Source organism: Erythrolamprus reginae, chromosome Z, assembly GCF_031021105.1.
Source record: "Erythrolamprus reginae isolate rEryReg1 chromosome Z, rEryReg1.hap1, whole genome shotgun sequence".
NCBI lineage: Eukaryota > Metazoa > Chordata > Lepidosauria > Squamata > Dipsadidae > Erythrolamprus > Erythrolamprus reginae.
In genome coordinates this window covers 143,722,556-143,738,731 of record NC_091963.1, presented here as the reverse complement: position 1 = coordinate 143,738,731, position 16,176 = coordinate 143,722,556, and the positions used below count along the sequence as shown (strand labels likewise).

Sequence of the window (16,176 nt, the reverse complement as noted above, 5' to 3'; positions counted from 1 at the left end):
AATTTGACTTTCGCGGGCGGCCTCGAAACGCATCCCCCGCGGAAATCGAGGGAACACTGTATAGCATATTAAAATAATGCAGACATTTAACAGAATAACAGAACTAGAAGGGACCTTTGGGGGGTCTTCTAATTCTACCCCCTTCTCAAGCAGGAAACCCTATGTCATTTTAGACAGAGCTTGGGATTTGCTTGCTTTTTAATGATCGTGCAGAACAAATATAAAGAAATGAATGGATCACTTTTTACTTCTCTTGCACACGGAACACAGCACAGTGAGTTGGAAGGGACCTTGGAGGTCATGCAGTCCAACCATCTGCTCAACCATTTCAGACAAATGGCAGTCCAGTCTCGTCTTGAAAGCCTTCAGTGATGGGCCACCCACAATTTCTGGAGGTAAGTCATTCCAGGGGTTAATTGTTCTCACTGTCAGGAAATTTCTCCTTCATTCTAAGTTGGTTTTCTCCTGGATTAGTTTCCATCCATTGCTTCTTGTCGGCCTTCAGGAGAATAAGTTGACAACACCCACCCCCTCTTTGTGGCAGCACCTCAAATATGTGGACCCTGCTATCATTTCAACCCTAGTCCCTCTTTTCATTAAACTAAACATACTCAATTCCTACAACTGCTTTTTGTATGTTAGTCTAAAAACTTCACATATTCGACAGATTTTTTAAGGCATTCTACACAGTGCTAGCTTTTCACACATTACCGATTTATTCATTCATTCATTCATTCATTCATTCATTCATTCATTCATTCATTTGGTTTTTATGCCACCCTTCTCCTTGGACTCAGGGCGGTTTACAACATGTTAGCAATAGCACTTTTTAACAGAGCCAGCCTATAACATATATATTTCAGCATAATAGTCATTGGCACAATTTCCAACTTTTGTTACCCTTTGGATTCTTTATTTCTATGTAACAAGGTAGATTATTAGAATAATAGTATATTCTACTGTATACCATGACTACATTTGGGGTTAAGTCAGAGCAAGCGGCCCTGAAGGTTTTTACTGACCAATATTTAAATATTTTTAAATAGTAATTTAGATTTGTTGTAAATTGTTTTCACTTTGTTGTGAGCCGCCCCGAGTCTGCGGAGAGGGGCGGCATACAAATCTAAATAATAAATAAATAAATAAAATAAATAAGCTGTTTTCCCTACAGTTCTAGCAACGGATTGCAAAATGTCGGCAAAGCTAAAATAAGAATTCCTTTTTAAACAGATTTTTAGGGGAATGGGGGCTTGCCTTTGGTATTAAGATGCAAAGAAGGATCACCAAAGCTAAGGAAGGGCTGGATACTATTGTAAAGAAATCATAATAAATTATATTTATTAGGGTTTCTTTACAATACCCGCCAAATCTATTATTATTATTATTATTATTATTATTATTATTATTTAGATTTGTATGCCGCTTTTCTCCGAAGACTCGGACTTTTATAACGTCTGACTGTAATTTACCACTAAAGAAGACAGTTGAAAGATTATAAAGTCAAAATCCCCAAATCTCAGTAGTTCGAATCATATTTTAACTTTCTGGGGTGAGTTTAGTTCACTTCGTATTTTACCAAGGACCGTTGAAACTTCACCAGCCCTATTTATAACCCAGCTTCTGCAGAAACCTCCCGACAGCTTCACTTCCTTTTTAAGATAAGGAAACCAAACTTTACACATATATCATGATTGAATTCAACTTAGTGGCAATTTAAAAAGGAAAAAAAAGAAAGTCCTGAGAGAATATCACATAAGCAAATTTACCAGACTTGAATTCAAGTTAAGAAGGTCTGTTTAAAATCCCGGAGAGCTGGTTGAAGAAGCGGAAGAAAATAAAGACGTTGGGCTGAGATGAGGAGGCGCACTTCAGTGCAGCAATAAGTAAAATGATTTCTGGTTCTATTTCCTCTTAAAAGAGTTCAGACTGCTGTCCGGCATCTCGCAAAACCACGCTTCTTCATTGGTGCTTACATATGCCCATCTGGGCTTCTGTCTTCTCCAGATTGGTTCCTGTTTGCGGTCGTCAGGCCCTCCTTTCCGGATTGGCTCAGGTTCAAAGAGCAACCATTTTTCTTATGCAAATCTGACATACTCGCACTGGCAATCCATCTCCCACCATCAGGACTTGCATGGCGATTGTTTGACAGGCCACAATATTGGTCCCTTCTACAAGTCCCTTGGATTTGATTTGATTTGATTTATTGGATTTGTATGCCGCCCCTCTCCGGAGACTCGGGGCGGCTAACAACAACAATAGAACAGTATACACAATAATCCAATAGTAAAAACAATTAAAAACCCATTAATATAAAAAACCAAACATACATTCAGACATACCATGCATAAAATTGTAAAGGCCTAGGGGGAAAGAGTATCTCAGTTCCCCCATGCCTGACGGCAGAGGTGGGTTTTAAGTAGCTTACGAAAGGCAAGGAGGGTGGGGGCAATTCTAATCTCTGGAGGGAGTTGGTTCCAGAGGGCCGGGGCCACCACAGAGAAGGCTCTTCCCCTGGGTCCCACCAAGCAGCATTGTTTAGTTGACGGGACCCGGAGAAGACCCACTCTGTGGGACCTAACCGGTCACTGGGATTCGTGCAGCAGAAGGCGGTCCCTGAGATAATCTGGTCCGGTGCCATGAAGGGCTTGCATCCTTTAGCGGCTGTTCCGAATTACAACGGAGCTGAAGAAAAGTGACTTACGGCCATCTTTCATTGCAGGAATCACCATTCAGATGCTTGTCACATGATCCTTATTTATGACAGTTGCAGTGTCCGGGGGGGGGGGGTGTTTCACGCGATCCCGTTTTGTGACCTTCTGATGAACAATATCAATGGAGAAGCTGAATTCACTTAACAACCGTGTCACTGCACTGATTTGCTTAACCCTTATGGCAAGAAAGGTCCTAAAACTCACTTAACAATAGAAATTCTGGGCTCAATAAATCAAGGATTCCCCTGTGTCTTTAACCATTTGCCTACAACTCGTATTCCATGTTTACACCAACCTCTTTACTTGTTAGCAAGACATAGCAAAACAGGTTAAATGCTCATATATTGAGAAAATATAATATAAAGCAATAGCATTTTAGACATATAGTGCTTTTATAGCCCTTTCTAAGCGGTTTACAGAATCAGACACAACAATCTGGGTCCTCATTTTACCCACCTCAGAAGGCTGAGCCTACCTTGATCCGGTGGTGAGATTTGAACTGCTGAACTACAGTTAGCAGTTAGCTGAAGTAGCCTGCAGTCCTGTACTCTGAGCACTGCGCCACCTCGGCTCCATCAACATGTGTATAAAATTCTCCCAAGTTTCCAAAACTCCTTGGAAAAACTGAATATTCTTCCAAACTATTTCCCCTACAACCAGACTAGCAACAAAAAGAGTTCTTCTATTCTTATCCTTCTCTGCCCAGAGGCGCTTGATGGGCGACATGTAAATTTAATTAATAAATATTACGTATTGTCCCCAAGTGCCTTTTCAAGAGGCAATTGGACTCACCTGCCTTGGTGCAGGAGGCTGACTAGGCCATGCCCACCATGGCCACACCCACTCAGCCACCAGGCATTTATTAAAATTTTTGAAGCCCACCCCTATTTAGGACCTCAATCAAGCTCACCATTTTTGTTGTTAAGCGAAACATTTCTTAAAAGTGAGTCTTACTCTAGTGTACAACCTTTCTTGTCCCAGTTGTTGAGTGAATCACTGCAGTTGTTACGTTGGTACAGGTAGTACTCCACTTACAATGGTTTGCTTAATGACCATTTGAAGTTTTAATTATATTGGGAAAAGTGGCTTAGGAGCGTTTTTATGACCGTGCGGCGTTTCGTGTGGTCACATGGTTTACATTTGGATGCTTGACAACTGGCTCACATTTATGACGATTGTGGGACCCGGGGTGGGGTGGGGTAGTCATTTAATGACTGTTACAACAGCATTGAGAAAAGTGACTTATGACCATTTTTTCACACTTACGACCATGGCGGAATCCCCATGTGATCAAAGAGTTGCGAAAGATGTGATCAGAAGTTTCATCACCATCCCCTCTTGCAACCTTCTGACATGGGGAAGCCAGATTCGCTTAACAACCATGGTACAAGTTAACAACTGAAGTAATTCACTTAACCAATGGGGCAAGAAAAGTCGTAGTGAGGCAAAACTCGCTTAACAAACTTCTCACTATATTTTGGGCTCGATTGTGGTTGTAGGTTGAGGACTGCCTGTAATAATGTTACATGTTACACCATGTTACACCAACACTCCGCAGTCTGCATTGGCTGCCGATCAGTTTCCGGTCACAATTCAAAGTGTTGGTTATGACCTATAAAGCCCTTCATGGCATCGGACCAGAATATCTCCGAGACCATCTTCTGCCGCACGAATCCCAGCGACCAATTAGGTCCCACAGAGTTGGCCTTCTCGGGTCCTGTCAACTAAACAATGTCGTCTGGCGGGACCCAGGGGAAGAGCCTTCTCTGTGGCGGCCCCAACCCTCTGGAACCAGATTCCCCCAGAGATCAGAATTGTCCCCACCCTCCTTGCTTTTCGTAACTTTAAGACAATGGAATGGAATAGAATAGAATTTTGTATTTGACACACAAGGAATTTGTCTTGGTGCAGTGCACATAAAAGATAAATTTGTCAAGAATCATAAAGTACAATATTTAATGATAGTCCAGGAACAAATAAGCAATCAAATCATATTAGAAACTAGTCAATATAAATTGTAAGGATACAAGCCACAAAGTTACAGTTATATAATCATTTGTGGGAGGAGATGGGTGATAGGAATGATGAGAAGATGAATAGTAGTGGTGAGGGGATTATTTATCTGGCAGTGTGATGGCTTTTGGGGAAAACTGTCCTTATGTCTAGTTGTCTTGTGAGTGGTCTTTAGTGTCGTTTTGAAGGTAGGAGTCGAAACAATTTATGTCCAGGATGTGAGGGGTCTATAAATATTTTCACCACCCTCTTATATAGGTCCTCGATGGAAGGTAGGTTGGTAGCAATTGTTTTTCCTGCAATTCTAATTATCTAATTAAAGTGTTAAAGGTGCCAGGTTTGGGGGGGACGGGACTGTTTTAGCTGGTTGAGGACAAACAGGATAAACATGGTGTTGACGCAATGCCATTTCAGGTTTGGTGAGTGCATGTCCTGCTAAGCTGCAGGACAAGCACTCACCAATCCTGAAATGGCATCGTCACTTAGAACCGCACGAATCCCAGCGACCGATAAGGTCCCACAGAGTTGGCCTTCTCCGGGTCCCGTCGACTAAACAATGTTGTTTGGCGCCTTCTCTGTGGCGGCCCCGGCCCTCTGGAACCAACTCCCCCCGGAGATTAGAATTGCCCCCACCCTCCCTGTCTTTCGTAAACTACTCAAGACTCAATTATACCGCCAGGCATGGGGGAGTTGAGATAGCTCTTCCCCCTAGGCCATTACAAGTTATGCATGGTATGTTTGTGTGTATGTTTGGTTTTATAATAGGGGTTTTTAGTTGTTTTTTATTATTGGATTGTACATGTTGTGTTTATTATTGTTGTTAGCCGCCCCGAGTCTGCAGAGAGGGGCGGTATACAAATCCAATAAATTATTATTATTATTATTATTATTATTATTATTATTATTAACAGTCAATCCAACAAAGGAGGAGACCAAACACTGGAGGAGCAAGGAACCAATGAACAAAAATAGAACCAGCAGCCTGGGTCTTGAGCAAATAAAAGAACTGTGCATTGGGGAGAGAGAGAAGGAATCTTGTCAGGCCTGGAAACCATCTTGGACATTGGATCTTCAGGCCTGCCACATTTAATGCTGTAGGAAACTGGGGGGGGGGGGGGGGGAATGGAGCTGGGAAGAAATATATTCTTTTTTCCGAGAGTCAAAGTCACTCTGTCCTGCACCTGGAGAAGTGTGCCCGGGAGTTATCTCCAGTTGGGATGGTGCATTGAATGGACCATGTGATGGACATGTCGATGACGGGGGTGCAGGGGACTTTCTTTTTGGGTGGAGAAAACCTGGAAACTTTCAAATTCGAGTTTTCCCAGATGTCTCAATAGGACATCTCTAACGAAAATGGAACTTTGAGGAACGTCTAGCCTCAGAGCCTTCTATTGTTGGGGGTGTCACTTGGAACTCTTGACAGAATCCATCTCATGAGCTGGGGCGGCACAGTGGTTTGAAATAGGCGGAATTAGTAGGGATAAGATTTAAGAGTTATGCTAGAATTAGTTTATGTATGAAGATTTATCATAAAAAGTTAAACAAATTTCTTCTTTTCATTTAAAGTAATAAGTTGACTTTAAGCATTATTTGAATGTATTCTTTTTTGTATTGAAATTTTACTTCTAGAATAAGCGGGGAAGATACAACCCCATCCCTATGTTAAATGTATGTTTGTCAGTTGTGTCTATTTTAAGATAATTAATAAAATTTATTGAAAAAAAATAAAATAAAAACACTTCCCTCCTGAAAAAACCCCCCGAAATAGACTGAAAAAGCACTGCAAAGCGGTAATCTCACCAGGGTCTTTCAACTTGTGTGTTTGTTTGTTTGTTTAGAAAATTTGCTATTTTTTAACTCAAGGGAAATGTCACCCAGGCTCCTCCGTTGTGAACTTATGTTTTACCTCCTTCCCCTTGTTTCAGGAAAGTGTGGTTTCTAGATTTAGATCTAGCACCTGCGTTGAAAAAGGAAGGGAGGTTTTCTGTGAGGGTTGAAGGAAAGTATGTGCAGATGAGATTACGAAGGGCACAGTAAAGATAAAATAAAAACCCAAGGATTGAACCAGCAACCGGATTCAATGTCTTTGCGACTGTATGTGGATTAATAAAAGAACTGTTCAGACTTTTTAAACATATCATTGTGGGGGAAGGGATCGAGCAGAAGGGTCTTCCCAGTGGCAAGTTTCATTCAAACCTACAGTTGAAATTTGTCCAGTTGAAAATGCTCGGCTTTGAACTTCTAGCCTTAGAAAAGAAGTTAACGGAAATCAGTATCAGGGTGGATTTGATTTAAATCAAGCCAATTTCAATCAAGTGGATTTAAATAATGGTTTCAATCACTAATAAAGGGGCTTGATTTAAATCAACACCGACAGCCCCATTCACTTTAATGCAGAGGTCTCCAAACTAGGCAACTTTAAGACTTGTGGACTTCAATTCCCAGAATTCTCCTGCCATCTGTGCAGGAGTAGGGTCTAATTTACCTTGCTGCGCAGAAGCAAAAAACAAGATGGTGGCACCTACAATGCTGCCATTAGAGCCGGTTCGGTGTGTGTGTTTGTGTGTCCAACCAGTGATTGCTCCCAGTTCAGCAAGCCCGGGGGGGTGGGGGGGGGGGAGAGAAGAGAGAATTCCCAGTACCAGTTCTATACAACCAAACCAGAGCAACCCACCTCTGCAGTTATGCTGGCTGGAGAATTCTGGGAGTTGAAGTCCACAAGTTGCCTAGTTTGGGGACCCCTGCTTTAATGGGATGGCTGGTGATATAGCAGTGATATCACAAGGTGAGGGACGTGGCAGGAAGCAGGTGAGTGGATGCCCACTAGCAGGCGCTGCCACGATGGATCTGAAATGACAGGTGCTCTCCAACATGATATTTATAGGCTGCTTAGGAGGTTTCGTTTTTACTTCTTGCCTTGCCTCCTCACACTTGCAGCCTGGTGGTACAGATGAATTTTTCTTCCAACAATCATACAATTTGCAGTGTAACTAGATTTGCAAAACAGTGGGATAAAGGACTACAGTGGTACATCTACTTCAGAACTTAATTCATTCCGTGACCAGGTTCTTAAATAGAAAAGTTTGTAAGTAGAGACAATTTTTCCCATAGGAATCAATGTAAAAGCAAATAATGTGTGCAAAGCCATTAAGAAAGAAATAAAGGCTCGAAATTTGAGTGGGAGGAGGAGGAGGAAGAAGAGGAGGAGGACAGTCGCTGCCGAAAGAAGGTGAGGTGTGGGGAATTTTAAAAATCCAAAACTTTAAGGCTTAAAAAAAAAAAGGGAGACTCTGAGGCGGCGAGGATATGAGCCGGGGTGGCGCAGCAGGTAGAGTGCTGTACTGCAGGCCACTGAAGCTGACTTGTAGATCTGAAGGTCAGCGGTTCAAATCTCATCACCGGCTCAAGGTTGACTCAGCCTTCCATCCTTCCGAGATGGGTAAAATGAGAACCCGGATTGTGGGGGCAATAGCCTAGCTCTGTTAAAAAAGTGCTATTGCTAACATGTTGTAAGCCACACTGAGTCTAAGGAGAAGGGCGGCATAAAAATCAAATAAATAAACAAACAAACAAACATGCGCCTCCCAGACACCCAGTGGGAAGCTGCCTCCCATACACTGCAACAGAGGGAGAAACCCAGGTGGGCGAGAGGGGGGAACCTCCCGCTTCTTTGACCGAAAGGTGGTGGCTACTGCTGCTGCTACCTGCTTCCTCTTCCTCCCCATGCTGAAGGGCTCCCCTCTCCTCTCACTTGCTTGCTTTGTAGCCGGCGCCTTTCCTTCACTGTGGTGACTCCTCGGTTTGATCCGGATGGGACAAAGCGCTTCCTTTTGCCTTTCTGTGCCCAGACACTCCGGGAGGCAACCTCATGCCAGATGTATGGGAGGCGGCATGAGGGAGTCACCACAGCAAAGTGGTTTATTCCCTCTCCAAGCATCCAGAGAAAGTAAAATGCTTCATCCACTCTGGACTACCAAAGCCTCCTTAAGCGCCACCAAAAGGCTCCTCTGGCAGCCCAGAAAAGCCCGAGATGGCCGGGATTAAAGGGGGAAAGGAAGGAAAGTAGCCGGGTCTTCGTGCGCTCTCAAATTTCCTGCGAAATTTTTCCTGGCTCGGGTTCTTAAGTAGAAAATGGTTCTTAAGAAGAGGCAAAAAAATCTTGAACACCCGGTTCTTATCTAGAAAAGTTCTTAAGTAGAGGCGTTGTTAGGTAGGGGTACCACTGTATTCCGGAACTTGGTTTTATGATTTACTGTGAAATTGTGTGAATGCATCAATACGGTGCATGTTATCTCAGCTTGGGATTCATTGGATGAGTTTCCCAAAAATGTAAGTATTGCACAATATATAAGCTCATACTATATAACTAAGCTCCATTTCATGCTGAACAAACTAAATGAGTTAGTATAGAAATATCTTTAGATCAGATTTTTTTTACACCACAAACATTTTATTAAAATAAATTAGATTTTTAAAAAATCTGATTTAAAGCTAGGGGTGGTGCAGCAGATAGTGTGTGGTATTGCAGGTCACTGAAGCTAAGTGTAGATCTGCAGATCAGCGGTTCAAATCTCATCACCAGCTCAAGCCTTCCATCCTTCTGAGGTGGGTAAAATGAGGACCCGGATTGTGGAGGCAATATGCTGGCTCTCTTAAAAAGTGCTATTGCTAACATGTTGTAAGCCGCACTGAGTCTAAGGAGAAGTGGCATAAAAATCGAATAAATAAAATAATAAAATTAATAAATCTTTTAAAAATCTGTTGTTGTTGTTTTTTTAAAAATCACCATTTTTTAATCCACCCTGTTTGGCATGCAAATCATTTTTGCAGTACCCTAAGCCACAAATAGTCCATTTGACTCCAATCATGCAGCAGAGCCACCCCGCTCTCCCGCCCACAGTCCCTGCAAGAAAAACCCCAGCCCCATTGCCATCTCACCTCAGCCCCTGACAGGAAAGGGTGGGTCGTCCCTGTGATAGCCAGGTAATTTTCATTTCCCCCGGGGAACTTAGGAGAGAAAGGAAAACATTGTCAATCAGTTTCTCTTCCCTTTTATCTTAAACCAGCAACATAACACCAGCGGCTGGGATAAAAGCCACAATATTTGCATAGCTAGAAGTTTATGAAACTTATTGTAGTTTTAGAACTGTTCTCCCAGCTTGCCCCCCCCCCCCCCCCCGAATTAATTCAATCCTTTTTCTTCCCCCTCTCAGGGCAGCAGGGGGAGTCAAATTGTTGTGCAGAGTTTTTTATGGCTGCTTTACAGAACTGTAAATTGGGAGACTAAGACAGGGGTTCCACAATGTTAAGGTGTCCCAGAATTCCTCAGCTAGCTGCAACAAGGGCTTATTTTGGGGGTAGGGTTTAGTATTGGACCTATATACCAAAATCAAGCCAGGGTTCATTTTCAAGATAGGTCTTATTTTGGGGAGTTGAAGTCTGCCCCAAGTCTTAACATTGCCAGGTTTGGAGATCCTTGCACTAAGAGACAAAGGCAACAACCAGACATTAGGTTGAGCCACACTGTAGCTTGCTTGACTTTGGCAAAAGGTGTGAACCAGTTGCATTGGGCTAGAAGTCTTGTTCAGCATGACAGACGAGCCCACCCAACTCTGACCTATTCCACAAACGAGCTTTAACAATGCTATGATAGGGTGATGGAATAGGAGCATTGACTTCTTCTTTTAATGACCCCGTAATCCCTTGCTGGGGTGGAGTCTGGGCAATTGAATGGAGCTGAGTGTTTACTGGCTGGATGCCCTTCCCGTTGCCAACGTGGAGTTTTGTTCAGCAGATATATTCTCAGTGTGACCTGAAGAGAGAAATATCTGACTCTACCTAGGATCGAACTCACAACAGCCTCCTGATTGTGAGGCGAGAGGTCCACCTCGAGGCCACCGCACCACTCAGGAGCATTGACAACTGAATGTGAAAAAAAAATAGTCTGAAGGTTGAATCATGGCAGGCAAAGGTTCCCCTCGCACTATAGGTGGCGGTGCTCATCTCTGTTTCTAAGCCGAGAGAGGGGCGGCATACAAATCTAAATAATAAATAAATAAATAAATAAATAAATAAATAAGGTACCCTATTTTTCAGGCTATATGATGCACCGGAGTATAAGACGCACCTAGGTTTTTGGGGAGGAAATTTTTTTAAAAGCTTGTTTTTTTGGGGGGGGGGGGTAGATGGCCTCCATGAATACCCGCAGTCAGCTGTTCCAAGGTGAACTTAAGCAACAGGTTGGTTGGTTGTGAGTTCTGTGCTTGGCTTTTTCAGCCTGTGAAACCTCCGTTTCAAAGGCTTTTCCCCCAGTCCTTCAGCCCTCTGTTTCAGCAGCTTTTTTTCAGCCTGTGGAACCTCTGTTTCAGAGGCCTTTTCTGACAAAGTTACAATGCCTCTGAAACCTCCATTTGATGTACAGTGTTCCCTCGATTTTTGCGGGGGATGCGTTCCGAGACGGCCCGCAAAAGTTGAATTTCCGCGAAGTAGAGATGCGGAAGTAAATACACTATTTTTGGCTATGAACAGTATCACAAGCCATCCCTTAACTCTTTAAACCCCTAAAATGCAATTTCCCATTCCCTTAGCAACCATTTAGATTATTACTCACCATGTTTCTTTATTAAAGTTTATTAAAAAAATATTTGTTAAAGGTGGACGAAAGTTTGGTGATGACATATGATGTCATCGGGGCAGGAAAAACCGTGGAATAGGGGGGGAAACCGCAAAGTATTTTTTAATTAATATTTTTGAAAAAACGTGGTATAGACTTTTCGCGAAGTTCGAACCCGCGAAAATCAAGGGAACACTGTACATGGCTGCATTGGATGCACCCAAATTTTTACCCTCGAAAAATACGGCCAAGTGAATACCACCTCTGCTGGAAGCGTTATCGCAGCAGGAATAAGAAAGCTGGATCGTGGCTTTATAAAAATGCAGAAAGAACTAAACCAAGGATTACTGATGTCTTCATATGGAAAGTGTGAGCTCCTCCTTAACCGTTATCAGAAAATTCCACAGGAGTTTTAATCTGATTCCATTGCAGCCTAAAAAGTTTATAAATAGCCCTAGATGGCCAAAACTTAAAACCACTGAATTTTAATAACACCAAGGCTTTCTTTTCTGTGGTAATTAATAACAGGGGGTTGAAATTTCACATACTTGATCCGTAATGATTATCCTCCTATAATACTGTATAGGATGGCTTCGCTCCCATAGAATCCGATTACGTAATGCTTGTTTCCTGAACATGTTATTCTTATTCTATGAATCATTATACAGTGATCCACCGGGTATCGCGATCCCGATCATTGCGAACGGCTATATGGTGATTTTTCAACCCGGAAGTCAAAACACCATCTGCGCATGCGCGGCCTTTTTTTTATGGCCACGCATGCGTAGATGGCGCCGGGCAGATCAGCTGCTGGGCGGCTTCCCTGGGTCTTCCCCCTCTTGCTGGCGGGAGGGCGAGCGGCGGGCATCAGCGAGGAGTTTCCCCACCGCCCACGCAAACTCCTCGCTGCTGCCGGGCCCGCCGCTTGTCTTGTCCGCCCGCCGCTTGTCCGCCGCCTGCCTGCCCTTCGCCCGCCCACGCCGTTCGCTCGCGCCGCTTCCCAGCTGAGTCCTGAAGCCAGAAGGCAAAGGCGAACTTCCGCGTTTGGCTTCGGGACTCAGCTGGGAAGCTGGGAAGCGGCGCTGGGGTTTCCCCACCGCCCACGCAAACTCCTCGCTGCCGCTCGCCCGCCCTTCGCCCGCCCACGCCGTTCGCTCGCGTTTGGCTTCGGGACTCAGCTGGGAAGCTGGGAAGCGGCGCTGGGGTTTCCCCACCGCCCACGCAAACTCCTCGCTGCCGCTCGCCCGCCCTTCGCCCGCCCACGCCGTTCGCTCGCGCCGCTTCCCAGCTGAGTCCTGAAGCGAACTTCCGCATTTGGCTTCAGGACTCAGTGGGAAGCGGCGCGAGCGAAAGGCGTGGGCGGGCGAAGGGCGGGCGAGCGGCAGCGAGGAGTTTGCGTGGGCGGTGGGGAGACCCCAGCGCCGCTTGCCAGCTGAGTCCCGAAGCCAAACGCAGAAGTTCGCCTTTGCCTTCTGGCTTCAGGACTCAGCTGGGAAGTGGCGCGAGCGAACGGCGTGGGCGGGCGAAGGGCGGGCGCGCGGGCAGGCGGGCGGACAAGACAAGCGCCGGGCGCGGCAGCAACGAGGAGTTTGCGTGGGCGGCGGGGAAACCCCAATCTTCGGCTCCTTGCTGCTGCGGCGGAAGTAAAAACACCATCTGCGCATGCGCAGATGGTGTTTTTACTTCCGCACCGCTACTTCGCGAAAAACCGATCATTGCGAGGGGTCCTGGAACGGAACCCTCGCAATAATCGGGGGACCACTGTACCCCGTATTTTTATCCTGACCCCATCACATTTTTCATGATAAACTATTTTCCCCGCTCTTATGATCTTTCGCCACTTTATGGCCATGTCTCTGATCTATGTTCTTCTGATCCAACATACAGTGGTACCTCTACATAATTTGTTCTGTAACCAGGTTCTTAAATAGAAAAGTTTGTAAGCAGAAGCAATTTTCCCCATAGGAATCAATGTAAAAGCAAATAATGCGTGCAAACACATTAGGAAATAAATAAAAATAATAAAAGCTCAGAATTTGGGTGAGAGGAGAAGGAAGAAGAGGAGGAGGACAGTCACTGCCAGAGGAAGAAGGTGAGATGAGGAGAATCAAAAAAATCCAAAACTTTAAGGCTTAAAAATAAAAGAGGGACTGCCCAGAGCAAGGGGAGTGTTTCTTTTCTCTGGGTGCTGGCAGAGTCTCCAAGCGCTCAGAGAAAGGAAAATGCTTCGTTCTCTCTGGACTGCCAAAGCCTCCTTAACCGCCACCGAAAGGCTCCTCTGCCAGCCCAGAAAAGCCCGAGATGGCCAGGATTAAAGGGGGAATGGCAGGAAACTGGCCGGGCCTTCGTACTGCTCTCAAACTTCCTGGAAAAATTTTCCATGCTCGGGTTCTTAAATAGAAAATGGTTCTTGAGAAGGGGCAAAAAAATCTTGAACACCTGGTTCTTATCTAAAAAAGTTCTTAAGTAGAGGCATTCTTAAGTAGAGGTACCACTGTATTTCTTTTTTCTTCTATTCTCTTTCCACCAAGTAGCCATATCTCATTGCTACCGTAGTGTTATTCCCAATGAAGGTCACATCGGATAGGCATAAGAACGGGGTTAGTCTCACAGAACTAATGCAGAGAGTCCTCGACTTACAACAATTTGTTTAATGACCTTCAGAGTTACAATGGCTCTGAAGAAAAAAAGATGTTTGACCAGTTTTCATACCTAATGACCCTGGCAACATCTCCAGTCACGGGATCAAAAATCAGACGCTTGACAATTAACTGTCTTATATTTATCATGGTTGCAGTGTCCTGGAGTCATGTGATATTCTTTTCTGATCTTCCGACAAGCAAAGTCAATGGGGAAGCCAGACTTACTTAACAACCCTTGTTACTAATTTAACAGCTTCAGTGATTCACTAAACAAATGTGGCAAGACGATTTGTATAATGGGGAAAAGTCGAGTCATAAGTCGAGGACTAGCTGTACTACATTCAAAATGCGACATATCTGGAGCAAGGAGGTGGAAGCTATAAGAAAGAGATGAACCATTGTGTGCAGCAAGGCACTTGTCATGACTGTAGGGAGCCTGTTATCTTTCATATCACCCCAATATATATGACTTCACTGTGTCAGTTAGCTAGTTAGATAAATAGGTAGATGGACAGGCAGAGAGATACATAGAATAGTTAGGGATAGATACTGTAAATAGATGGATGAATAGATAATACATAAATAATAACATAGATACCATGGATAGATAGATGAGAGAGATTATAGATAGATGAGATAGAACAGTGATGGTGATCACAAAGCTTAGTACTGGAGATAATACACACATTGATGTGAATAAGGAGGTCGCTGACCATTTGAATAGCTACTTCAGTTTTCTCAGAAGGCGGCTTACAATATAATACTATGGGTGGATATAGCATTGCTTCCAGCTGTAGGGATTTAGCTCCAGTGATCTCAGAGGTCGGTGTCTTAGAAGAACTTGAACGATTAAAGACAAATAAGGCAATGGGTCTAGATGACATCCACCCCAGAGATCTTAAAGAACTCAGGTATGTGATTGCTACCCCCCTGACTGATTTGTTTAACCAATCCCTTTTAACAGATGTTCCTGAGGATTGGAGAATGGCCAGTGCTGTGCCTATTCTCAAGAAGGGCAGTAGAAAAGAAGCTGGTAACTACAGGCCAGTTAGCTTGACATCAGTTATAGTTAGAATGATGGAGACTCTACTCAAAAAGAGGATAAATCAGCACCTAAAAAACAATAATTTATTGGACCCAAACCAGCATGGCTTTACTGAGGGCAAATCATGTCAGACTAATCTCATTGATTTCTTTGACTATGTCACAAAGGTGTTGGATGAAGGTGGTGCCGTGGATATTGCCTATCTGGACTTCAGCAAAGCCTTTGATACGGTTCCACATAAAGAGCTGATAGATAAATTAGTGAAGATTGGACTTAATCCCTGGATAGTTCAGTGGATTTGCAGCTGGCTGAAGCGTAGATATCAGAGGGTTGTTAATGGCGAGTATTCTGAGCAGAGCCTGGTTACAAGCAGTGTGCCACAAGGGTCTGTTCTGGGTCCTATGTCACTCACAAAGATATTAAAAAGTAAACATACCACCACTGAATCGCAAGCACCAGCCCATTAATGAGCCAGCTCAGCTGCCAATAACTGAACAGCCCTGGTGAGCTTTAGTGCAATGAACCAATTAAAGGCATTTCGAGTCATATTATGTCAGGGGTAGGCAAAGTTGGCTCTTCTATGACATATGAACTTCAACTCCCAAAATTCCTGAGCTAGGATGAGAGGCTCAGGAATTCTGGGAGTTGAAGTCCACAAGTCATAGATGAACCAACTTTGCCTACCCCTGTATTATGTGAACATTTCTGCTCCATTCACATAAGGTTCATTCAGGTCCCTCTTACCACCATCTCTTCTTTTTCATCATATACTTAAAATGCAGAATAGTGGAGTTGTAAGACTATTTCAGAAACGTGCTTGGTTTACTGTTTGAGCATTTCTTCTTCAAAATTAATGCTCAGGGCATCTTAATTAACAGATTCCTGCTTTTGCAGTGCTCGAATTGTTAGGGACCAATGAAAGTAGAAGTTCCTTGATTTTTCAGGAACACTTCTAATTAACCTCAATGTAAAAATCTATATAGATCAGGTTCATCCCTTTAAAAGGTGATTTGGAAATGTCAGATTGTTATCTAATTAACTTTATTAACATTCTTTTGCCAAAGGGAATAAATATCTAATTAAAGACAAAAATACTGGTAACTATGCCTCCTCTGAGAAAGATCTGTATGTTTTAGATAACGAACCTTTGGA

At 43.7% G+C, this 16,176-nt stretch overlaps 1 protein-coding gene across 2 annotated transcripts in view; it reads right to left on the bottom strand.

Annotated features, from left to right (window-relative positions):
- TOX4 (TOX high mobility group box family member 4) overlaps window positions 1-16,176 on the bottom strand; it is a 46,905-nt gene that overhangs the window by 23,185 nt on the left and 7,544 nt on the right. Inside the window, exon 2 of one of the 2 annotated variants that reach the window (XM_070729005.1) lies at window positions 9,663-9,731. The exons of the other annotated variant lie outside the window; for it this stretch is intronic. Coding sequence (XP_070585106.1) covers window positions 9,663-9,731 — 69 coding nt within the window. The remainder of the gene's footprint in view (window positions 1-9,662; window positions 9,732-16,176) is intronic. 2 annotated transcript variants of the gene reach the window in all.